We start from the raw sequence: 26528 nt of genomic DNA, 5'->3' as shown, positions 1-26528 counted from the left end.
AGGGACTCAAGTGGGTCCCTGACTTCTGTGCCTCCTGACAGGGAGACACCTCACAGCAGGGGTCGACAGACATCTCATACAGGACAGCTCTGGCTGGCATCTGGTGGGTGACCCTCTGGGACAAAGCTTCCAGAGAAAGGAGTAGACAGCAATCTTTGCTGTTCTGCAGCCTCTGCTGGTGATACCCAGACAAACAGGATCTGCAGTGAACCCCCTGCAAACTCCAGCAGACCTGCAGAAAAGGGGCCTGATTGTTAGAAGGAAAACTAACAAATAGAAAGCAATAGCATCAACATCAACAAAAAACTCCATCCGAAGGTCACCAACAGCAAAGACCAAAGGTAGATAAATCAACGAAGATGAGGAAAAACCAGCGCAAAAAGGCTGAAAATTCCAAAAACCAGAATGCCTCTTCTCCTCCAAAGGATCACAACTCCTCACCAGCAAGGGAACAAAACTGGACATAGAATGAGTTTGACAAATTGACAGAGTAGGCTTCAGAAGGTGGGTAATAACAAAACACCTCCAAGCTAAAGGAGCATGTTCTAACCCAATGCAAGGAAGCTAAGAACCTTGATAAAAGGTTAGAGGAATTGCTAACTACAATAACCAATTAATAGACTAACATAAATGACCTGATGGAGCTGAAAAAAACAGCTTGAGAACTTTGTGAAGCATACCCAAGTATCAATAGTCAAACTGATCATGCGGAAGAATGGATATCAGAGACTGAAGATCAACTTAATGAAATAAAGCATGAAGACAAGACTAGAGAAAAAGGAATAAAAAGGAATGAACAAAGCCTCCAAGAAATATGGGACTATGTGAAAAGACCAAACCTACATTTGAATGGTGTACCTGAAAGTGACAGGGAGCATGAAAGCAAGTTGGAAAACACACTTGAGGATATTATCCAGGAGAACTTCCCCAACCTAGCAAGACAGGCAAACATTCAAATTCTGGAAATACAGAGAACACCACAAAGATACTTCTCAGGAAGAGCAACCCCAAGACACATAATTTTCAGATTCACCAAGGTTGAAATGAAGGAAAAAATGTTAAGGGCAGACAGAGAGAAATGTTGGGTTACCCACAAAGGGGAGCCCATCAGACTAAGAGCAGATCTCTTTGCAGAAAACCTACAAGCCAGAAGAAAGTGGGGGCCAATATTCAACATTCTGAAAAAAAAGAATTTTCAACCCAGAATTTCATATTTGGCCAAACTAAGCTTCATAAGTGAAGGAGAAATAAAATCCTTTACAGACAAGCAAATGCTGAGGGATTTTGTCACCACCAGGCCTGCCTTACAAGAACTGCTGAAGGAAGCACTAAATGCGTAAAGGAAAAACTGGTACCTTAAAGATCATCAACACTATGAAGAAACTGCATCAGCTAATGGGCAAAATAAGCAGCTAGCATCATAATGATAGGTTCAAATTCACACATAACAATATTAACCTTAAATGTAAATGGGCTAAATGCCCCAATTAAAAGGCACAGACTGGCAAATTGGATAAAGAGTCAAGATCCACCAGTGTGTTGTATTCAGGAGACCGATCTCACATGCAAACACACACAGGCTCAAAATAAAGGGATGGAGGAAGATTTACCAAGCAAACGGAAAGCAAAAAAAAAGCTGAGGTTGCAATCCTAGTCTCTGATAAAACAGACTTTAAACCAACAAAGATGAAAAAACACAAAGGGTATTACATAATGGTAAAGGGATCAATGCAACAAGAAGAACTCACTATCCTAAATACATATGCACCCAATACTAGGGCACCCAGATTCATAAAGCAAGTTCTTAGAGACCTACAAAGAGACTTAGACTCCCATGCAATAATAGTGGGAGACTTTAACACCCCACTGTCAATATTAAACAAACCAATGAGACAGAAAATTAACAAGGATATTCAGGACTTGAACTCAGCTCTGGACCAAGTGGACCTAATAGACATCTACAGAACTCTCCACCCCAAATCAACAGAATATACATTCTTCTCAGCACCACATCACACTTATTCTAAAATTGACTACAAAATTGGAAGTAAAACACTCCTCAGCAAATCCAAAAGAATAGAAATCATAACAAAGTCTCTCAGATCACAGTGCAATCAAATTAGAACTCAGGATCAAGAAACTCACTCAAAACTTCACAACTACATAAAAACTGAACAACCTGCTCCTGAATGAATACTGGGTAAATAACAAAACGAAGGCAGAAATAAATAAGTTCTTTGAAACCAATGAGAACAAAGACACAATGTACCAGAATCTCTGGGACACAGCTAAAGCAATGTTTCAAGGAAAATTTATAGCACTAAATGCCCACAGGAAAGAGTGGGAAAGATCAAAAGTTGACACCCTAACATCACAATTAAAAGAACTAGAGAAGCAAGAGCAAACAAATTCAAAAGCTAGCAGAAGACATGAAATAACTAAGATCAGAGCAGAACTGAAAGACATAGAGACATGAAAAACCCATCAAAAAAAATCAATGAATCCAGGAGCTGGTTTTTTGAAAAGATTAACGAAATAGATAGACTGTTAGCCAGACTAATAAAGAATAAAAGAGAGAAGAATCAAACAGACACAATAAAAAATAATAAAGGGGATATCACCACTGATCCTACAGAAAAACAAACTACCATCAGATAATGCTATAAACATCTCTATGCAAACAAACTAGAAAATCTAGAAGAAATAGATAAATTGCTGGACACATACATCCTGCCAAGACTAAACCAGGAAGAAGTTGAATCCCTGAATAAACCAATAACAAGTACTGAAATTGAGGCAGTAATTAATAGCCTACCAACTGAAAAAATCCCAGGACCAGACGGATTCAAAGCCAAATTCTTCCAGAGGTACAAAGAGGAGCTGGTACCATTCCTTCTGAAACTATTCCAAACAAGAGAAAAAGAGGGACTCCTCCCTAACTCATTTTATGAAGCCAGCATCATTCTGATACCAAAACCTGGCAGAGACACAACAAAAAAAGAAAATTTCAGGCCAATATCCCTGATGAACATCAGTGCAAAAATCCTCAATAAAATACTAGCAAACCGAATCCAGCAGCACATCAAAAAGCTTATCCATGATGACCAAGTCGGCTTCATCCCTGGGATGCAAGGCTGGTTCAGCATATGCAAACCAATAAACATAATCCATCACATAAACAGAACCAATGACAAAAACCACATGATTATCTCAAGAGATGCAGAAAAGGCCTTCAATAAAATTCAACAGCCCTTCATACTAAAAACTCTCAATAAACTAGGTATCAGTGGAACATATCTCAAAATAGTAAGTGCTAATTATGACAAACCCACAGCCAATATCATACTGAATGGGCAAAAGCTGGAAGCATTCCCTCTGAAAACCAGCACAAGACAAATATGCCCTCTCTCACCACTCCTATTCAACATAGTATTGGACATTCTGGCCAGGGCAATCAGGCAAGAGAAAGAAACAAAGCGTATTCAAATGGGAAGAGATGAAGTCAAATTGTCTGTTTGTAGATGACATGATTGTATATTTAGAAAACCCCATCATCTCAGCCCCAAATCTCCTTAAGCTGATAAGCAACTTCAGCAAAGTCTCAGGATACAAAGTCAATGTGCAAAAATCATAAGCATCCCTATGCACCAATAACAGACAAACAGATAGCCAAATCATGAGTGAACTCCCATTCACAATTGCTACAAAGAGAATAAAATACCTAGAAATACAACCAACAAGGGATGTGCAGGACCTCTTCAAGGAGAACTACAAACCACTGCTCAAGGAAATCAGAGAGGACACAAACAAATGAAAAAATATTCTATGCTCATGGATAGGAAGAATCAATATTGTGAAAATGGCCATACTGCCCAAAGTAATTTATAGATTTAGTGCTATTCCCATCAAGGTACCATTGACTTTCTTCACAGAATTAGAAAAAAAAAAACTACTTTAAATTTCATATGGAACCAATAAAAAAGCCCATGTAGCCAAGACAATCCTGAGCAAAGGGAACAAAGCAGGAGGCATCGTGCTACCTGACTTTAAACTATACTACATGGCTACAGTAACCAAAACAGCATGATACTGGTACCAAAACAGATAAATAGTCCAAAGGAACAGAACAGAGGCCTCAGAAATAGTGCCACACATCTACAACCATCTGATCTTTGACAAACTGGACAAAAACAAGCAATGGGGAAAGGATTCCCTATTTAATAAATGGTGTTGGGAAAACTGGCTAACCATATGCAGAAAACTGAAACTGGACCCCTTCCTTAACACCTTATACAAGAATTAACTCAAGATGAGTTAACAACTTAAACAGAAGACTTAAAACCATAAAAATCCTAGAAGAAAACCTAGGCAATACTATTCAGGACATAGGCATAGGCTAACACTCCATGACTAAAACACCAAAAGCAATTGCAACAAAAGCCAAGATTGACAAATGAGATCTAATTAAACTAAAGAGCTTCTCCATGGCAAAAGAAACTATCATCAGAATGAACAGGCAACCTACAGAATGGGAGAAGATTTTTGCAATGTATCCATCTGACAAAGGGCTAATATCCAGAATCTACAAAGACCTTAAACAAATTTACAAGAAAAAAACAAACAACCCCATCAAAAAGTGGGCAAAGGATATGAACAGACACTTTTCAAAAGAAGACATTTATGTGGCCAAAAAATATATGAAAAAAGCTCTTCATCACTGGTCATTAGAGAAATGCAAATCAAAACCGCAATGAGATACCATCTCATGCCAGTTAGAATGGCAATCATTAAAAAGTCAAGAAACAACAGATGCTGAAGAGGATTTGGAGAAATAGAGGAAATGCTTTTACACTGTTGATGGGAGTGTAAATTAGTTCAACCATTGTGGAAGACAGTGTGGCAATTCTTCAAGGATCTAGAATCAGAAATACCATTTGACCCAGCAATCCCATTATTGGGTATATACCCAAAGGAATATAAATCATTCTACTATAAAGACACATGCACACGTATGTTTATTGCAGCACTATTTACAATAGCAAAGACTTGGAACCTACCCAAATGCCCATCAGTGATAGACTGGATAAAGAAAATGTGGCACATACATACCATAGAATACTATGCAGCCATAAAAAAGAATGAGTTCATGTTCTTTGCAGGGACATCATTCTCAGCAAACTAACACAGGAACAGAAAACCAAACATCGCATGTTCTCACTCATATGTGGGAGTTGAACAATGAGAACATACGGGCACAGGGATGGGAACATCACACACCAGGGCCTGTCTGGGGGTGGGAGGCTAGGGAAGGGATAGCATTAGGAGAAATACTTAATATAGATGACAGGTTGATGGGTGCAGCAAACCACCATGACACATGAATACCTATGTAACAAACCTGCACCTTCCACACATGTATTCCAGAACTTAAAGTGTAATTTAAAAAATACAGATCCACATAAACACACATGTGTATGCTACATTTTCAGTCAACACTAAGGACAGACGGTACAAATAGCACCTATCAATGTTTCCAATAATTGTTTTGGGAGACTTTTCCTGACTATAAAATACCTGCTTAATGTAAAAAAAAAATGCAAAAAAGTATTAGAGGTGCTAAAAATCACTTGCCTCATGCTACACAAAGGTTCATAGTCCCACATAGGGTCAGGCACAGAGTCAGTCTCTAGAGGCATAAACATGTTGTAAAAGCTCTCTCCCAATGTTGCTAAAGGGCAGGAAATCATCCCAACTCAAATATCACCTTAGGCTTGAAACTTCTCTCTATTGGTCTAAACAGCTAACTTTCTTATAAGGGAATGAGTGTACTTCTTATTATCCAGAGAAACTAAGCACAGGTGCCTATTTTTGTATTTGTTTGCATGTGTTTGAGTGCGGTGTATGTTCTAGAATAAGAGAAGAAAAAACCACTGCTTATTTTCTTGTTGCCAATGAGTGTCATCTTCATAAAATATTAATGACACAGCCAAGCCAAGTGGCCACAACTTCTTTTTGGCAATGATTAAGAAACAGTAAGTGCAGGAGCCACAGGTATAAGAAAAATGAATGAGAAGAAAACTTAGAATTGGAAAATATAATTTATTAACTTGGGTTTTCTTTTTTGCCACTTGGAAAATATTATTATTACTCTTCAGTTTTAGTGAGGGAGGACCAGTGAGCGCACCTTTTGAGAGGCACTGATATGATGGTTAATTTTATGTGTCCACTTAGCTAGGCCACAGTACCCAAATACCTTGTCAAGCATCATTGTAGATGTCTCTCTGACTTTTTAAGGTGAGATTAACATTTAAGTCAGTAGACTTTGAGTAAAGGAGATTACCTCCATAATTCGAGTGGTCTCATCTAATCAGTTGAAGGCCTTAATAAAAAGAGACTGACCTCTTCTTCAGAAGAAGAAATTCTGCTAGCAGACTGCCTTTGCTCCCCTCCCTGGTTCTCCAGCCTGCTGGTCTACCCTGCAGACTTTGACTTTCCAAGCTGCCACAATCATGTGAGCCAGTTCCCTAAAATAAACCTCTCTATATATACTTGTATACATCCTGTTGATTTTGGTTCTCTGGAGAACCATGACTAATACAACTGGGCTTAACATTTTATCTGGAGCTCTGAAAGAAGCTGAGGTCTTCACCAAGGTACTGTGAAAAGGAGCCAAGGGTGTCCTAGGAATATCTGAGTGTCTGCAAGGTGTTTAACTCGTGTTAAAGGGTTTGTGCTGGGCAGAGGACAAGGTACTTTTTTTTTTTTTTTTTGAGACGGAGTTTTGCTCTTGTTGCCCAGGCTGGAGTGCAATGGCACAATCTTGGCTCACCACAACCTCCACCTCCTGGGTTCAAGCGATTATCCTGCCTCAGCCTCCCGAGTAGCTGGGATTATAGGCACCTGCCACCATACCCCGCTAATCCTTTTTGTATTTTTAGTAGGATGGGGTTTCTCCATGTTGGTCAGGCTGGTCTTGAACTCCTGACCTCAGGTGATCCGCCCACCTCAGCCTCCCAAAGTGCTGGGATTACAGGCTTGAGCCACCACACCCAGACAGGACAAGATACTATTTTGGAGGGTATGTGCTTCCCAGGTAGAGCATCACAAAGGGCTCTTCTGGATGCAGCATCCCCACTGCAATTGAGTGCCCTAACTTCTGTTTATGCAGGGGACCCCAACAGGAAGCACCCTGAGAAGTTTCCTCAGTTAGCCACCTTGAGGTAAAAGATTGAGACTGAGCCTCCATGCCCTGCTTTCACAGAGCATAATAAAACTTCCTTAATCAGCCCACATGAAGTATGTGATGCTCTGATGAACCTGCATTCCTAGAGAGTTCACTGCTCCCCAGAAACAAGATCTTGCCTCAACTCTTACAGTGGAAAATCTTTATCAAGTGTAATCATTAAAATCTACCTCCCAAAGTATAAACACTGCAATTAAGCTTTACAAATGGAATATCTGGAAAGGTGAATAGATGATTAATATGTACCTCAGTTCTTACCCAGGCCTGCCTCTCGCGGGCCTGGGCTCTTATGTAACCCACGTCTGCTATTACATATTTACCTTGAGGCACTCTGCCATTCCCAGGGTGAATCACAGACTTAGTTACACACAAATCTTTGTGTACAAGGGAACATGAGGAAATTAAGACTGTTTTCAAGTCATCCAACTGTGTGAAGGAGGCTATTGACGGGGAGTGGGAGGTAAAAGGTTTCCACAGGGTAGGACTCTGAGCTCACAGCCACAGCCTCATCTCCCACATCCCCCCATCACTGTGAACTTTCTCATGCCTACATAAGTTTGCTCATGCTGTTCCCTCTGCCTGGAATAGCCTTTATCATTGTTTTTCCATCTTGGAGGTGAATTCATGCTTCAAGTCCTAACTCAGATGCTTTTCTGTCTGCCAACCCCTCTTCAACATTTCCGGTCTCTATGAAAGACTGAAGTGAAAAATGAGTGAGCTTAATGGAGATCAAAATTATCTAGAAATGTAATTAATGCATTTATATGGTGGCATCTTTTTATGTAGAAGGTCTTTGTTCCCTGCCTTTATGTTGTGGCTATGTATTTGTTTTTCTAACACAATGCCATGTTATTGTAGTGATTTCCAAACATCAGGCCTTCAAACACCACCTACAATTGTGTGTCATAACCGTTGGCCACCTGTCAAATTATTTACTTACTTTAAATATATATGTTTTTCTTGACTTGATGTTCTTAAGACTTATATACATACATTTTAAAACTAAACTTTAAAATATCTATTTTAAATATAGCATCGTTTGCCTTAAATAGAAGGTTTGCTTAAGAGCAAATTCCATAAAAACAAAATAGGAACTTCTGTCTGGGAAGACTTTGGACTTGAGATTCACTTTTTGGTTGTTAAAACGAGAGGTTTTTGTAACACAAAGGATAAATGTTTGATGGGGATGGATACCCAATTCTCCATGATGTGTTTATTTCACATTTCATGCCTGTATCAAAATATCTCACGTGTCCCATAAATATACCTACTACATACCCACAAAAATTAAAAATTAAGTTAAAAAATAAAATAAAGAGAGACCAATGAGTGCTAGGGAAGCACTGAAGACAGACTAGCGCCAAACTGAGACTTTCTCCTTTAGAGATTCAGGATCAGAAAGGGAATTGTAAATGGAACCATCTCTATACTTAAGTGATTCTTCAATGCCACGTCTTTGACCAGGGGTGTTATAACCCACATTTTGAAAACTAACATGATAGAAATACTGCAGAACAGACAAGGAGACTGGGTTTGAATTCTATTTTGTGAGCACCTAAATTTGTCTTGCTTGAGAAGTCATTTTTCTATCCTCCAACCGCCCCTCTTCCTGGTCTTATTTTTTTTAAAAAATGAGGAGGTTGATTATTTTACTCTCAAAGAGTTTATGCAATTTTTATATTTTACCTTTATCATCATTTGTTTTCCAGACTTGCATTCATTCAACAAAATGTTTTGAGCTCATGCACCCGGAGTTAAGTGCCGGGAATACGGCCATGAGGAATCCATCTATGCCCCAATGAAGTTTATGATCTTTCTTTCCCCCTTATCAATCTTACCCTTTTTAAACTACAGTGAGTTGAATGTCTATCTTACTTATTTCAAAAGACTTAATAAAACTAAAGATAAGTGCAGCTTAAAATGTATTTAAATACAGAGCTTTCAAAAAAAACCCCACTCCTGCCAGAACGCATAGCCACGGTCAAGAGTGCAGTGGCAGTTTCTCAGAAGTCCACTAGAGGGCGCGCACATTTTTTTTTTTCCCCCAAGAAAGCGTTTATGTGGGTTCTGCCTGTGAAGTTTGGCGTTGGTGTCTCTTTTCCCCACCTTTTATGCAACGTGGGGCAACTGTGACGAGTCCTCAAGTTCTCTCACTCCACCAACCCATCCTTACCCCATGCCGTGACTTCTCCTCTGCCATAACGAAGAATTACTTTGCTCACACAACCACAACAGTTTCGTTTCTGTTTCCAGCATTTGTCCTTTTGACATTTTAGAAGAAATAAGATCCAAGTTTGATGTTGAAAAGAAAGCATTGATTTCTTTAGTGAGAGGATTTCTCCTCCCTATTTCTGTTTTCCCTAGTCGTGGGCGAGACACTTCTTTAAGGAGTTAGAGCAGCTCCTTTGAGCAAATCTTCTTGGGGAATCACAGGAATCTTTCTGAGCAAATGTTTTGGAGCTGACATTAGGCCCCTTGCTCCGCAGCATGTTGAGTTTTTGAGGCCCTGTCTTTCCTCTGAGTTTTATATTCTGAATTGACAAGTTCTTGACCTCAAACATTAGTTTGAGCAACCCATGACCAACCCTCCTCACAAACCATGATCCAAGAGAAACATCCAATAGTTTCCCCCAAGTTCTTTGCCTAGTGGTTGCCCTAGAACCTTAAGCCTCACCCTTTATTTGATTCCAAAATTCCCTTACCTCCAAATGTCCATTCTGAGCTTTCCTTGGGAGTCAGCAAAGACACTCGTGAAATAAATTGTAAATATGCCCTATTGTACATAGATATGAAATTACCATTTGGATGAACGCCTCTCCAGTTAACACAGGAAAGACTGGGAACATGGCTTGAGAAGAAAAAAAAAGTTGGGGGGAAGACAGGGCCTCCTTGCCCACCCCACCCATGCTTTCTGTGAACCTTAGCCAGCTTGCCCTTCAAGGAAATGAACAATTTTTTCTGTGTGTGTGCGAAAGGTGTCAGAAGGCTTCTGAGGCTGTAGCTTTATGCAAATATGCTACTCAAGAAGAAGGCTTTAGGGGAGAGTTATTTATATCCCACAGGCATTACACATGCAAAAGGTGAAACTGTGAATCTCTGAATTTCCAGGAGTGGATGTTCTCATGATGAGCACATCCTTGCAGTTAGCTATTTTGGTGGCCATATCTCACTGTCAGATTTTTGCAGGCAGGAGACTACATAATCATTCCATAATTTTATAATGACCCTAGATATTTCTCTGCAATGGGACTTCATAACCTGAACTCTTCTTGGTCTTCAGATTTACTACTACTTTGGATTTGTAGTAATAGGTGCATTCATTTCTTTTACTCCTAAACAGGTACAGCACTTAGCCATTAAAAAGTAATCTGGTGGCACGTTTATTGCTCTTTCATTTTCATATTGACTCCTGGAATTAGCCAAGAAAATGACCTTTTCTCTAGGAATTATTGCCCAGCTCCATTGCTGGCTCACCCTGTCCAAAAATATAGACCATTCTACAAATTGAAATATACATTAATCACTTCAGGAAATTGCTTCCCCCATTGGAAACTGATAGCTCTCATCGGAATGTTTCCAAAGCACAGCTGATGACAATTACGACTCACTGAAATTTCAGTTTTCTTTGATTGTGACATAAAAACTGGGACATAAATTAAAACCTAATTATCCTTTAAGGGTAATTGGGGTTATAAAACCGAGAGACTGTGAGTCAGTGTGTCAATATCGTGGAGTACAGCATCTGTCCCCAAAACAGCCTTTCTCATGAAATGCTTGTGGATAAGGTTATCTGTGCACCGAGCATGCCAAGAGAGAACATCAGAGTGGGTGATAGACTTGGAGACATATAATTAGCTTCTAGGACATCTTGGAACAATTAAAGTATGCTAAAACTGCAGTGGGAAGGGGTCAAAGTCCTGGCCTTCACCTGTAATGGTGTCCAATGTTGGAACAAGGAACTCAGCACCAAGACTCCAGCCAGTATCTGACTCTCCAAACTTGGTTAAAGAGGTTCTTTCTCATCTGGAAGACAGGTGAGATCAGCTCTTTTGTTTTATACAATCTACATCCTCAAAGTCTGTAAGAGAATAGACATTTTTTCAGAAAGGGTGTGATCTGCAAAAACTGCAGAAAAGAAAAAGATTTGTCGTAAATCAAGTGTACAAAGAGAGCTTATTAAAGGAAGCCATGGATTATTATTAAATGCAGGGATTACTCACACAACTGCACATGTGGATAATCCCTGCATTAAGAATAATCCAGGGCCACCTACCGGGCCACCTCTTGATGATACCTCTTAGTGTGCTCTTTGGATCAAATCCCATCCACTGAAATTTCCCAACATGGTACCCCAAAGCCTCTCATGACACAATCTGCCTCCCTCATTTTGGATTTTCCAAAAGATTTTACTCCCCTGTCTTCCCAGAGAATGTGTCACTCCCTCTCATTGTGCACTGTTCATGTTTTTAAAAGAGCACATGCCCATCACATGACTGTGAAGTTTTCCTCTTTGTCTCTGACATTCAGCTGAAAGCCCCTGAAGGGACTTGACCATATCTTATTCCTCTTTGTTTTCCTAGGGATGTGTGTAGTTGGGCACACAGTAGAGCTCACAAAATGTTGCTGAACATAGTGCACCATTGACACAACATAATTCCAGATTTCTAACTTTGATTTCTGAAAGGTAAACATTGCTACAAGGTATTAACCACACAGAAGACTCAAACAAACCCAACCCCCTTCCAAACAAAGCAGGTTTGTTTGTTTTTTGTTAGGGCACCCACTTCTACAAACAAATTTCTGGCCCCAGGATAACATAAAGAGCCAGAGTAGGATTTCAAGCAGACCTGTGTTTTCAGCGGATGTGTCAGTCCCCTGAGAGTCAAGTGGAGAAAAAAAAAAAAGAAAAAATTCAAGGTCCAGGTTATTTCCACCACTCCTGGGAAACCAGGCCTGGAGAGCTCTCTAGCGAAAGAGGTACGTCTGCTCTGGGCTTTTGCAACCTTATTTTGTAATTCACTTTCTTATCTATTGCTTCACAAAACCAAAGGGAAATAGGTACAAAAGGTATCGACAAAAGATCAGAACTGAATTCTCAGTGGCAAAGGCAAGTGTACGTTATAAATAGCAAAACAGCTGGCTTGGACCATGTTGCCGGCCAGTCACCCAGTTAAGGGATTTGAATGACATCATAACCCTCGAGAGGGTATTGCTAGCCAGCTGGTGTTATTTAGAATACACGAAAATCAGAGAAAGAAAACACACTCTGGCACACAGACTCCCTCTGTCTCTCTCTCACACACACACACACAGGTTTGAGTTATGTGGAAAATTCAAACAACAGGAAAATTGTTTGCCCCCCAGGTACCCTTCTCCCAGAGTGGTGGGGTGGGGAGGGGACAGTGACAGGCAGCCTAGTAGAAGAATAAAGAAAAATGTTCTATTTCAGTTGATTTTTACAGCTCGGCATAGTCTTTGCCTCATCGCAGGAGAAAAAGTATGAGACAGTGTCCTAAGGGGACCAATCCAATGCTGCCTGCCCCTCCATAGGTTCTAGGAAATGAGATCACACCCCTCACTTGGCAACTAGGACAAGGGGTCACCCGAGTGCTGTCTTCCAATCTACTTTACCTCAGTCACTTCAGGGTTAAAATTGTAGAGTTTGCTGGAGAGGGTCTTATCGTCCTTTCTTTCTTTTTTTGTTTTAAATTATACATTTGCTCTAGAATGTAAAATTGCTCTCCCATCCCCCATGTATATTCCTTTAATACTGGTAAGGTGTATTAGCAGACGTGTGTGTCTTCATGCCCAGCAGAAAGTTAATCAGAAAACAGATCCTTATTTTCTACGGCAGCATAAGTATTTTAATGTCTGCTAACCCTGTCACTAACACACATTCTTTTAAGGGAAAAAAATGCTTCTGTGCTCTAGTTTTAAAATGCAAAGGTATGATGTTATTTGTCACCATGCCCAAAAAAGTCCTTACTCGATAACTTTGCCAGAAGAGGGAGAGAGAGAGAAGGCAAATGTTCCCCCAGCTGTTTCCTGTCTACAGTGTCTGTGTTTTGTAGATAAATGTGAGGATTTTCTCTAAATCCCTCTTCTGTTTGCTAAATCTCACTGTCACTGCTAAATTCAGAGCAGATAGAGCCTGCGCAATGGAATAAAGTCCTCAAAATTGAAATGTGACATTGCTCTCAACATCTCCCATCTCTCTGGATTTCTTTTTGCTTCATTATTCCTGCTAACCAATTCATTTTCAGACTTTGTACTTCAGAAGCAATGGGAAAAATCAGCAGTCTTCCAACCCAATTATTTAAGTGCTGCTTTTGTGATTTCTTGAAGGTAAATATTTCTTACTCTTTGAAGTCATTGGGGAATTTTATTTAAATTGTGTACTGTTTGCTTCTGCCTAGAACTGTTATTCACTTTAAAATTTTCATTGTTTCGGAACTGAGAGTTATTTATAAATTGCTGAATATGCAATTCTGTGGAATCTGAAAAATAGCTCGGGGAGATGGATGCATTTGCACAGATATCTGTATGAGTAGAAACTATTGCAAGGTACTTATGCTAAATCCTCCACTTCTGCAGGGCTTCTGTGGTGTCATTACAGAAGATTCCTTTAAATCCCATCTATGGCTAAGGGCTATAGAGCATGGATATGAACTTGGGGATTTTTTTTTTCTTTTGCAGGTGCAGATGTTTTATTTTTAAGACCATGTTCTTGTGCATGTGTGTATGTGTCTCTGTGTGTGTGTCTCTGTGTGTGTAACTCATCAGGACTTTATTTACAAGGCATGCTATATATGAAAGGTTATATTTTAGATGATATTAAAGCTTTTAAATATGATCTTTGGAGCTAAGGTCCCGGAACTCTGCACTTATGCCCAGAGAGAGAGTTAAAGTTAGAGTAAAGTGTAATTTGTTCTTCCAAAAAAGAACTCCTTGACAACTCTTGCTGACCTTGCATATTTGTATAATTTAAACAAATACATACTGTATATGGAAAGCAGAAACTTTTTAAGAGCTGCTTGCCCAACTTTTCTGTTTAGAAGAGGACTTTCATGGGCAAAGTTTGGACTTGGGGTTTTGTGTTATAAAACTGTGATTTTATATTCGGTGTCGTGAAGTCCCTTTAGGTAAATCTGGCTGCTGCTGTCGGTGCACCGACTTCTCGTTTCCGATTGCTGGCCGTAGTTCTAGTTTCCATTCTCAGCAAAATTATATCCTTCAAGACTTGTGTTTTTTTTTCAATTTGCAAGCGCTTTTAAGCTGCTGTCACTGGCTCCACCGATTCAATTGCCTGAGGGCTCAATTCATAAGACATCTCTGCCACTTAGTGCAGCATTCAGTTGCTGCTTTCAAACACTTCACCACTAGGACTTTCCTTAGTCAAGTAAGTGGCTCCGGGAGTTAAAGATACACCCTTGTCAGGCACCTGATTCTGCTCTTCCTGAGATGCCAACACATGCAGGCCACCTTGCTTTCAAAGAAATGACGTCACTGTGCATACATACTATGTGATCTAGCAGCTGGAGTTTTTGTCTCCCTGCTTAGGGGATCGTAAAAGAGGCTGTGGAACGTTATCTCTGCATTAATTACAAGTTAAGAAAATTGTTTCCAAATGCACTTTTCATGCTGTGTATGCTGAACACTTCAGAAGTGGAGCTCTTAATAAGTTGTTACTTTTTTCTGTACTTGAAGCAGGAAGTGGTTTGAGGGAGCTGCGTGGTCTTTCACATGTAATTCAGTGAGTAAAGGTGTCCTGCCCAGAGGCAGAGCTCACAAGCTGATTGTACTCTGAGTCTCAAGGTATTTCCAAGTGAGTGAGTCGGGGGAAGGGAGTAAGGGAGTGGACTGGAGCTTGGGTCACTATCTGGGCGGCTACAATAGGCATACAATGGAAATAGGTGGCTTGATTGGGGGAAAAAGATTGACTTAAATCCCAGCTGTGCAATTTGTTCATTGTTTCAATGGACAAAAGGCAGTTTACCCAGGCTCATAGCATACCTGCCTGGGTGTCCAAATGTAACTAGATGCTTTCACAAACCCCACCCACAAAGCAGCACATGTTTTTAAGACCTCAGTTTTCTATTCACATCGGCCTCATAATACCCACCCTGACCTGCTGTAAAAGACCTGGAACAAACAAAAATGATTACACCTACAGTGAGTATTTTCTTATAACTGTTGCCCTCAAATTTTACAGGGCATTTTCATTGTAGCCCAGACATCTGGAATCAATTAATATTCCATTTATTTAAGATTAAAAAAAAAGAACTTTTAAAATTTGGGTTTGTGAATGATTTTTGAGAAAATGTTTTCTGATTTTTTTTTCTTTTTTTCTCATGTCTTTCTGATTCCTCCCTTTTTTTCTATCATATCTTTCCTTTCTCTCTATTCATTTCTTTTGTGTTTGGCAAAATAAAAGGCCAAGGAAATAATGAACATATGGGACCACTTGTTTCACACTTTTGACTCCTAAGCAAGTTCGGTATTGTTTTCATTTGTGGGAACATAATGTGATAAATTCTCTAGTTCTCTGTGGGTGTACTGGACTGTTCCCTAAAGGAAAATGCACTAGAGGTTCTATCTTGTCCTAGAACTATAAGTACTGAGATTTATCTGACAATATAACTCAGCAAAAAAAAAAAGAAAAAGAAAAATCTATTTAAAAAAAATCTTAAATTCTTAAGTTCCAGAGACTTATATGTATTGCTGCACTTAAATGTGTTAGACTAGAAATAACCATTAAAAATATAGTTTTGACATCTAATGAAGTTTGAAATTCACTAAGGCTATAACTTGAGTAATTTTTTTCCCTGGATTTCAAAAAAACTGAAGAACTTGAAGGCATCTACAGTTGCAGGTGCCTTCATCATTGCTATAAACTCAACAAAGAAGGGAGGGGTGGAGAAATAGGATTTGGTAGAATAACATACTTTCTAGAGCTGGCCCATTCCCGCAGTGTGGGGGTATGCTCTGCAAGATCAATCACAGGTTTGTTCTTTTGAAAAATGCCATGAGGTCCAGGTGGGTTGGATTTGTTGAGGTTTCCAATGGAAATATTGAACAGGAAAACCCCAATAATTTTACAACCAAAAAAAAAAAAAAAAAAGGAGAACTAGATGATAACTGGCTTCTTCCAGTCCCAGTGTTTTGGGCTATGTAGGGGGTGGAAGATTTCCATGCAGAGATCCTGTTGAGAAAAATGCAGTAAATGTTCAGTTGAGCTTTTACCTCCTCTTCTATTTTATGTCCATTATTTATGATCATTTGCAAATAGAGGGCGCTTTTCATCTTCAACTGCTTTACAACCATTAACTAAATATTTACGTTTTGTTAACGAGAGACAGGGGTTTGGGTTTTTTTTTTTTTCCTCAGTTGCTGAGGTGAAGGTCTGACTACAAAAATGGAAATCATCATTAGAATGATGGGGGAAATTTTGCCACTGATATAGAGCCACTAAATTGAGAGTCCATGGAGGGCAAGGAGGGTGGTCAGAAAATAAATGACTGTTTCATCAAAAGTGATGGGGTTGAATGGACCTGCCACTACTCTGAGGTTCAAAAAAGGCTCTTTTTATAATTATAGCTTCCAGCATGACCCTTTTAATAGGGCCCCTTCCCTAACACGTGTCAGGGACTCTTCCCATGATGCTGAAAGTAGATGCATCTGAGAGAAGTGAAGCCTCTCACCTTGAGAGGCTTCTTGGAAAAAGCCACATCTTTGTGCCACAAGTAACAATATTGAAAAACTTAATGATCATCTTAGCATGGTTCCTACTACTTAGAGTGAGGATGGAGACTTGAGCCACAGGACTGCTGCTTTGGGCAAGGCTGCCGTTTGGCGGTCTATCATTGACTAAGTCATGCCAACCAGGGGTCCCTTGGTATATTTTGCTATAAAATAGATACAGTGACACATAAGTCCCTCTAAGAGATGAAGCCAGAATTCCTGTGACTAAAAATAAAATAACAGATTTTTGCCGGTTTGAGCCCACTGCCCTAGCACAGAAGGGATTCTCAACACGTGTTGATTTGATATTGGACTTGAGGCCAGGGACTTTAGAACACAGGAGTGGTTTCTGTTTGAGCCAATTTCATTCTTCGATTCTCATATTTTTTTCTGTTTCTGTTATTTTCTCCTATTTGTGGTTGTGTCAACTGCTGATATGCCCCAGGTAAGGAATCAGTCTCTCTCTCTCTCTCTCTTATATTGAGAAAACAAACAAAAAACCCTATGATGATATATAGTATTGTCAAAAGCCATTTTTTGGCCATACTAAATTATTTTTAGTCAAAAATAGGGAATGATGTTTTGGTTAAAAAATATTCTGCTCAATAATGAATGCATACACCATCTGTGGATGGCCAATATTGAGAGAATTTAAATTAACAAAACTTATTTGGCCCCGAATCTGTACTGAGCACAATTTAACCTTTGATAATTCAAAAGTTCTACCAGGGTCTCAGAGTGATATGGGATCCCACTGTAATAATAGCATCTTTCATTTCCGTAGTAAACGTTTCTAGATATTTTATCTCAATTCATTGAAATAGGAACCCATAAAGAAAGGGTTCAGGGAGGTCTCCTGCAAAGATCCACAGTAGCCAGGGGAATAAACACAGGTTGTTGGATGCCGAGACACGCTCCTTCCACAACTCCCACTGGGTTCTCATGTACTCTATTGACTTCTGTGCTGCGTAGTCCTGGTTACTGACAGTCGTGGAATCATGGGAGTCAATGCACTTCTGTCCCACCCCACTCCCCTTGCAAGGATCAAGGAGGAAAGCTGACCCTCCCTCTGTTTCTTGGGCAGGTGAAGATGCACACCATGTCCTCCTCGCATCTCTTCTACCTGGCGCTGTGCCTGCTCACCTTCACCAGCTCTGCCACAGCTGGACCGGAGACGCTCTGCGGGGCTGAGCTGGTGGATGCTCTTCAGTTCGTGTGTGGAGACAGGGGCTTTTATTTCAGTAAGTAGCCCTCGCTCTCTATGTGCTGCTCGAGTCTAAAGTGTACAGCTCTGTGGATTTACAACCGCAGGGAGTGTGTGAATAACTGAATGACTGCCTGTGTCTGGCAGCCATCCTAGGCCTCTGAGATTCCTCACCTTAAAGTAAGCATAGTGTTTTGGCGGGGCTTTGGCAGGTTTTGCAGATCTAGGATGGAATTTTCCTCCTTAACAATTCGTCTTTAACTACTTCCCTCTAAGCCTTCTTTCAACTATTATGATCCACCCTCACTATTCCATTCCTTTCAATGAAAGGACAGGACAAAATAACCCTGAGGTATTGATGTTTTTGTTTTCAAAACCTATGGGTGTACATATAAACATATGGAACATATGCAGGGCTGCTTTAAGTGCTATGTGATTTGGAGTAAAATAGTAAGGACTCTCCAGTCATGTGGATCTGGGAAAAAAAATATTAAAGGGCATATCCTAGATGTCTCCATTCAATATGAAATCACCATGAACAGATAGAAGGTTAACTCCACTTAAAGTCTATGTTTGCAAATACATAGACTGTCTCTAAATGCAAACTGAAATGCCATACTGATTTGCTCTCTGTGCCAATTGACCTTGATTTTTTGTTGTTGCTCTCTTTTGGCATAGTTCTTCTTTGGGACCCATCAATGATATCACCATCTGGAAAAGGGTCTCTGACAAGTACAGAATCACTTATCTCTTAAGTAGCTCTTAGGTGATTAGAAAGTCAACAGCCAGTAAAAAGTAGACAGCCAAGTCAAGGCGTGTAAATAATACACACAAGCAAAAGTCAATGATTCCTCTGGGAACTGATCACTTAAAGAATCTAGCTCCCATGCATCTATCTCACTGTATATTATAGGACAGCGAAAGATTTAAAGCCAGATGTTCATTCCTTATAATTCTTTGGAGTTTTAGAGAGTTCCAGGAAACTGAGCATGAGTCATTCTTAAAGGTTCATATCACTCCAGTGTAGACAGCTTACCTCAGTTACCCACTATGCTTTGAATAGCTCCTGTGATGACTCACACACTTGAAGTCTCTCTCATCCTTCCCAAATGTCAGCCTCTCTCTAGGCAGGTGGGGTATGTGTGTGTATGACTGGCAGGGTAGAGGGTGGCCTGTGTATACCAGTCTGGAGATCAGTAAGGGAGATGGGAAGAAAGAGGCTTGTGAGGGGATTGGTGATCAGTACTTACAGTGGATTTGGCAGCAAATAGTTTTTAAATCACTAGTGACAAAGAATCAGAAGTGCCTTCTACTATTTGAATAGGCAAATTCCCACTATTTGCTTCCAGCCAGTCCTTTAATTGAGTGAACTCATTTATTTTTCTGGCAATAAAGCAATTCTATCCAGTTCTCTGTTGCAGAGCAGATGAATGAGTGCATTGGGTGAGTGATTTTCCAATAGCAGACTTGTTTTACCTTTAAAATATCCTGTGGAAGATAACTGTGGGACATCACATGATCCAACAGTGGGTCATAATTATTCTATAATTTGCAGCTACTGATCCTCATTTTTTTAAAAAATGAAAAAGTCGTTCTCACTTATTATGCCCAAGAGGACTTTTTTTTTCCTTGATAATCCATTTGTGCAATTTCCTTTGATCCAGTTCACTAGGTAATTGCCAAGCCTAGAAGTGTCCTCTGTTACGTGCCAGGTTGAATTGTGATGTTCAACATGACATTGCTCCAGAATTTCCATGCGCAGTGCATGAAAACTGGATCTTTCTATGCCTATGATATTTGCATTAAATGATGAAAAATGAGAATGGAAAAAATGATTGTTCCTAAGTAACTGTATGATACTTATAAGTGTTTGCACAGACACTTAAGAATATTGGACAACTAAAATGGAAACCAATTTCCAGGTTCTCTTGTTCTGTTACTGCAACAATCAAATTTCAGCAAATTTTTAAAAATTGTATCTCAATAACTTGAAAAGGAAATGTTATATATAGCAAATCTTGATGTTTACTTATGACTTGAGCTAGAAAGTGGTTTTGTAAATCATATGTTGTTGTCAGTATTGTCATTGAAAGTATGTGTGTCACGAGTTTTGCCTTATAGAATTCCATGACATATGTTAATCCGACATACCCTCATGGACAGAAGTGTCCAACATACCCTCATGCCCAAAAGTATTCTTGCTAACTTTCTAGTCAACTGGACAATCTTATTTGCCCAAAAGAAATTAGTCCATTTAGATTATTTTAATGTAATTCAAAACATTGATGGAGCATCTGTTACGTGTAAGCATTGAATGAGATATGAATGAGATGCCCAGAAATGAATAAGAGATTGACTTTGTCTTCAAGGGGCTTACAGTTGAGTGGTAAAAGAAAAATGCAACTAAGTATTATTGTCATAAGAGAAAAATAACCATGGAGAATAAATTATATCCTTTATGTTTTTCCTGAATATTTTGGTCTACTCTGCCAAGAATAATACCCTGTCAATGGGCTTCTTGATGCCAAAGGACATATTTATTTACCTTTGAATCCAAGTGTCTAGCTCATAGCCTGGATGCTATAGTAGCTGCCCATATTTGATTGTTGAACTGACAGGATTGAATTGAATTGAATCCAGTTGAATCCAATGGAATAGAATGGAATTACTTGTTTGGGATCTTGGTCTTAAGAACCATCAAGAATTAAGGTTGTCAAGTACTGTGGACAATACTTCTCACCTCATGGTTATCTAGTTATTTAATAAAACTGCTTTTATTTTTTTGAACTGAAAAAATATATACTAACAATGACTTAGAGGCTGCTGCATTTTGGTCATCCCCAAGCTACATTGATGTCTGTTTTGTGTCTGAGCCAATTATTCCTACAGGCATTAACTGTTGTCAACAAATTTCATTCAGTTTCCTTTTCATCCCCTGAGATTTACTGTGTGTGGAGAAGTCAGCTCTAAGCACATACAGTCTTTGAAATACGTTTTAGAGGGAAGCATTCTTCCCCACCTCTATACACTGTCAGTTGAGTCTTATTATTCTCTTTATGCTTATTTTCAAAGTTTTATTGTGGCTGTGACTTTTATTTTAAACTGCTTCAAATCCATTTTGGAAGTACAATTTTTTAGTAGTAGAGGGCAGTTTCTGATTTTAGTTTGAAATTCCGACATCTAAAAGAAAATTGCCTCCATATCTATCATTTTTGTCAATCTGCAGTATTTAACAAGGAGAGTTTTTTTTTAACTCTACTAGAACTGTTCTGAATAAAATATTTTGTAATGCTTCCTGTGTGTAGATTGACCCAATGATGTGAATTGAGCTCATATTTCCCTTCAAGCCCAAGTTCCACTACAGCACAGTGAAAGCAACCTTCTAGATTATGTTTGTGAACATTATCCCATCATAAATGGAACAGTTCATGTATAATTAATGCAGCTTCCCTAGACATTTTATGAAATGAAAGACCCAATGAAGAGCTAATTACTCATTTTTTCCTATGCATTACAGGGAAGATAGGAGAGCCTATCAGCCAGCCTTGTGTTCCTGTAGTCCTGTGAGAAAAATGGTGGCATAATGGAGATGAAAGCACATTGGGAAGGAGCTAGCGATTTTCTTACTAGATTGATGGAGCCCTTATAAAGGGTGGCTCGTTACAACCTCATTTTGCATGAAAAACACCAAGAGAAAAAGAGCTTCATATGAAATAGGAGAAGTGAAGCTTACCATAGATATAATTTTTGACAGCCATGGTGATTAACCATTTTAACATGCTGCTATGGGCCTGTGGAATTTCTCTCCTTGGAGATTCTTAAAAAATTGACAGACAACCAACCATCTTGGATGGTTTCAATTAAGAGCAACTGAAAGAAAGAGAGTTTCTGGGGTCTTTTTTAGTTTTAAGAGTCTATAAACAGTCCCTTAAATAAACTGTATATGCTTTACCTTGGCGGTCTGGGGAAATGGAGAAGTAAATCAATTAGAAAAGAAAGTTGGATATTCTTTCAGCTCTTCAGGATTTATAGCTTTTGTAAAACATACTTCCAATGTATAGTTATTAAGAACAGGTCTGAATAAACAAATGGCATTCTTCATGTGTTAAAACAGACTGTAAGGGCTTTAAGTGAAACTTTACAATGAACTTTCATTGTTATTGATTGCAACAACCTTCTTAGATCTAGGTTATTATTATTAAGTCAAGCTTCTTTCCTTTGATATACACTGCCCAGAAATCTACTCCCAGACCTGTCATTCATTAGTTGTAGGAGTTTGGCAGGCATTTAAACTTCCTGGGTCTAAACGTCCTTGTCCATAAAACAAGGGAATTTTATTAATACAAATGACCTCTTCTAACTTTAACAGACTCATAGTCTAGGTTGTAATTAACAAAGCTCTGGTGCTATTCAAGAAAGAAGAACCTTGGATTTAAGTAGTGACCAAATAACATTTAGTCTCTTTTATCTTATTTACAAAGTTTCTGTTGGTCCCTAGAGATAGGACATTCCACCCACTTAAAGTAAGAGGAGCCAGATTCTTCGTTTTGTTTTGCTTTAAGCTGGATTTCAACCCCTCGGGGATGGAATAGAAGCTCAGATATGACCAAATACATGCAGGTCTTTTGGACCAAGGAGCCAAAGAAGCACACGCCTCATGAAAACAGACTGCCATTTTTCTTTGTTAGGATAGACCCACTGACAGTTCTCATCTTTACATTCTCTCACTCTCCTGACTGTGAGGTCAAGTGAGTACGTACATTTTTAGATGCTCTTTATTAAATTAGAGGGGACAAATAAGAATCTACAGGTTTCTAAACCTTCACCAAAAGCCTCTTCCCAGCCTATTACCTTTTCAATTAAAGAAGAGAGTGTATAATTGGTGAATTTGACGTCACACTCACCCACCATTAGCATTGTTTTGAGTGGGGCTGGATTTGAGTTGCACCATTTTCATTCCTTTTATTGGTACCCCTTAGACTGCCTGCTATGCATCTGTGTGACAGCTGGTCAAAGTTAGGGGTACAGTCACTAGCTGTGGGAAAGCTTTTCTCTTTGAAACTAATTGGTACATGTGGGTTTGACCTTATGACCCTAGCCTCATTAGTACCACTAAGCTAATAGGCCACATATATTATTAAAGAAAAGCAATGTGTTTTTATATTGACCCCAAATGCTTGTTCCTGTCTTTAAATAGTAAAGGACCAGTCTCTGCAACCATAGGACCACTAAGAAAATGATGCAAAATTAGAAAATAATTTGCATTTTTTTCTGACATGCTAATGCCCTTCAAGACCATCTTCCTCCTGATGGAGAGTTATAAACAGGAGAGTGAAGGGTTCAAGACCAAGGGCATGGCCTCTATTGCCAAGCACTTCAGGTTTGAACCCCAGCTCTGCAACTTACTTGGTGAGTGATCTTGAGCAAGTTACTTAACCTGTTTGTTCCTCAATTTTCTCATCTGTAAAATGGGGCCTGCCTTATAGAGTTGGTGTTAGGATTAAATTAGTTATTATATTAGAATATGTTAACTTAGAATATTGCCTGGCACACAGTAAGCACCACATATGTGAGCTATTACACTTAATTATTCTCTTCTGAGATCAATTGCAGAATCTATTGCCAATGCTGAGGTATATGAACTGCCCAATTAATTACACACTCATTTTCTCTCCTTGGAGGCAGCTGATTAAAAACCTATTATGAGTAGTAAGAATTATGTAGTAGTATTAATAATAATCACATGAAGAATGTTATGTTTATTTAGTATATTTACTTTTTCAAAATCCAGTTGTATCAGCTCTCTCACTTTGTCTTGACTCCAGTTTTGGTGGGCAAAGATTATTGCTTCAAGGGACAAATGAGAAATGTGAAACATGAACATTTTGTAACTTACCCCACTGAATGGTTCCAGAAACAAAGCTAGGTTCTCTTGCCTCCAAGAAGTGTGTAGCATAGGGAGATGCTTCCAAAATCCCAGTAGTCTTCTGAGAGATAAGGAGCAAGAATCCCAGGGTGACTAAATTGATTTTGAACACTTCCTTGAAAAAGGCATGAGAGAGATATCTATGTAATGGCCCTATATTTTAGCTTCTGGAAAAATTGAGGAAATGCTAAGAAAACTTCCTCAGGATGCACAAGAAATGTCTTCTTTTAGAAGAGGCTAATTAGAGGCTGCTAATTAGAGGCTGCTGCTGTACAAGACCCTTCACAGACTGAATTCAGACAGAACACTGCAACTCACCTGTGTACACCAGGATATGCAGTAGGATCTGGGGAGCTTCTCTTCTGGCCAACTTCAAATCTTCTTCTGGCAAACCTCAAGTGCTTCATTACTTGCAACTATTTGTTTCACTGGTTTTTCTCAAAGACCTACTAAAAAAATGCTGTTTAATTGGACCAAACTTTTTCTTGGGGTGCTATTAGAGTCGTAGTAATGGGAGGTGGTCAAAGACACCATAATCCAGACAGGAAGAAACTTCCCCAACTTGACTATAAAAGGAGATGCGGGAGCAGCCAGTGGTTGGGATGCAAGATCGCCACGTTTGCTGGTGTTACTCAACCAGCTGTTTGAAGACCATTGGTATTGAAATGTATCCTATCTCCAGTGGCTGGTAGGGGAGACATTTTGGATCCAGGAGAGAATTTTGGCATTCTGCTAATTCAATGGGCCTCCAATACTTTGACCAGACATCTTGTGTCGTGCCATCATTGCCCAAGGTCTCCATTAGAGCTGACTTCATCACTCCAGCAGCCTTCCTTCTGGTTTTACAGCCCACACCAAAGATTCAGACACAGTGAAAATAGCCACAAGGTCCCTCCCAAGGAGATGTCTCATTGTTCTCAATAACAGCCTGCAAGGGCTTTGCTCTTTTGTGCAGTCAGACATCTTTGACAACCCATGGTGGCAAAAAATCGTTTTCGCATTGAGCTGCCGCCCTGGCAGAGTTCCATCCTACACCTCTCCATGAGACATCCCAAAGAATTACTTTAGGTTGCCTGGAAAGTTCAAACCCCCAGGCCTTATTAGCTGTTAGACTAAGGAGATGATAACACAGCATTTTGTTTGTCTTTATCTATACATGAGATCATGTTTAAAACATAGCAAAGAGGTGTTATTTGACATGAAATTCCCTAACTGCAGTTAAGTTGTATGCCTATTTAATGCATTGTTTAGTCTCACATTGGCTAAAGCCACTTAAAGAAGCACTTGGCAAGCTCTGGCTTTTCATTCTTGGCATAGCTGCCCCTCTTACTTTTTCACTGAACCTTAAATACCAAGAAAAACCCTTCACTTACTTTACATCTGGCATATTGCTTTCTGCAACTGGCCAGAACCTTTGCACGTGGCCCTCTGCATTTGTCCTAAGGTAATTAATGGCTTTGCAATATTTGATCATCAGCAGCACAGACACAAAGAGAAATTGTGCAACCAGCAGAGACCACACAACCTCTTTTAAATTAAAATCTTTTGCATTAAATGCTCAGGCATTCTGCAGGAATAAAGATTTCCATGCCAAAAAAAAGAGGGGTCAAAAAGAGGGGAGGAAATACCCAAGAACCTGATTATTGATTAAGTATACATCTCTGTAATCTCTCCCTCTTAAAACGACCTGATTGTTCAAAGAAAATAAAATTGAAGATTGCTACAAACTTAGAAGTCCTTGAAAAATAATCTTGTCAATATTATGCAATCTAGTCATGTATCAAAATTGCACTTTTACCCCATACATTCATGTACATGAAAATGGTAATAAGAATTAGCCAAATGCTGACTGAAATCCAGATAGAAGTGACATATGCAAGGTCACACAGCTAATTAGTGACAAAGGGAGAAGATACTGTGATTCTGTTTTCTTGTCCCACTGCAGTATTCCTCCATTTAGCAACAATTAGCCATGTCTGTGTCAAAGTTACCTGGTAAATTAAAATGACAAGGAGAAGCCTCCAATCAAATTCATCCAAATGAGCATAGATCTTATTGGTTCCTTCCTTTCAATAAATTCACCTGAGACTTAGGTTAACACTTTTGCTCCCTTGCTGTGGAAATTTGTACAAACTAAAGTGATTCCCTGCCTGTCTCCTATATGGTGTGCAAAGCCTTCACATGTACTTTGGGCTTTCCAAGTCCACTTGAGGTCATAATGTGACTATTATTGTATATTATACTATTCTGACTCTATGGTCACTCTCTCCAATGTCAACTTTGGTAGAACTGCTTTGGAATGACTTTGCAAAGCTGCGCTCCCGGAAAATCTGAAACAGTCTGACGAGTTGTTGGATCAGCTTTTTTTTTCTGGAGATTTCTCTGACTGTCCCAAGCCAAAAGAAATTTACACC

At 39.3% G+C, this 26528-nt stretch overlaps 1 protein-coding gene across 4 annotated transcripts in view; it reads left to right on the top strand.

Annotated features, from left to right (window-relative positions):
* The first annotated feature begins 13343 nt into the window (after positions 1 to 13343).
* The window catches only part of IGF1 (insulin like growth factor 1), an 82733-nt gene continuing 69548 nt past the window's right edge, over positions 13344 to 26528 (top strand). For 3 of the 4 annotated variants that reach the window (XM_003269932.4, XM_003269930.4, XM_012510145.2), the window contains exons 1-2: positions 13344 to 13588; positions 18069 to 18225. In XM_003269932.4, the coding sequence (XP_003269980.1) occupies positions 13526 to 13588; positions 18069 to 18225 (220 nt within the window). In that variant the 5' untranslated portion in view covers positions 13344 to 13525. Of the gene's footprint in view, positions 13589 to 15250; positions 15416 to 18068; positions 18226 to 26528 lie in introns of those variants that run through there. The other variant, XM_003269931.4, reaches the window with a different exon arrangement.

This window comes from Nomascus leucogenys, chromosome 10 (assembly GCF_006542625.1).
Source record: "Nomascus leucogenys isolate Asia chromosome 10, Asia_NLE_v1, whole genome shotgun sequence".
Classification (NCBI taxonomy): Eukaryota; Metazoa; Chordata; class Mammalia; order Primates; family Hylobatidae; genus Nomascus; species Nomascus leucogenys.
Note: the sequence above shows the minus strand (reverse complement) of the source record. Positions and strands in the feature narration are given on the sequence as shown.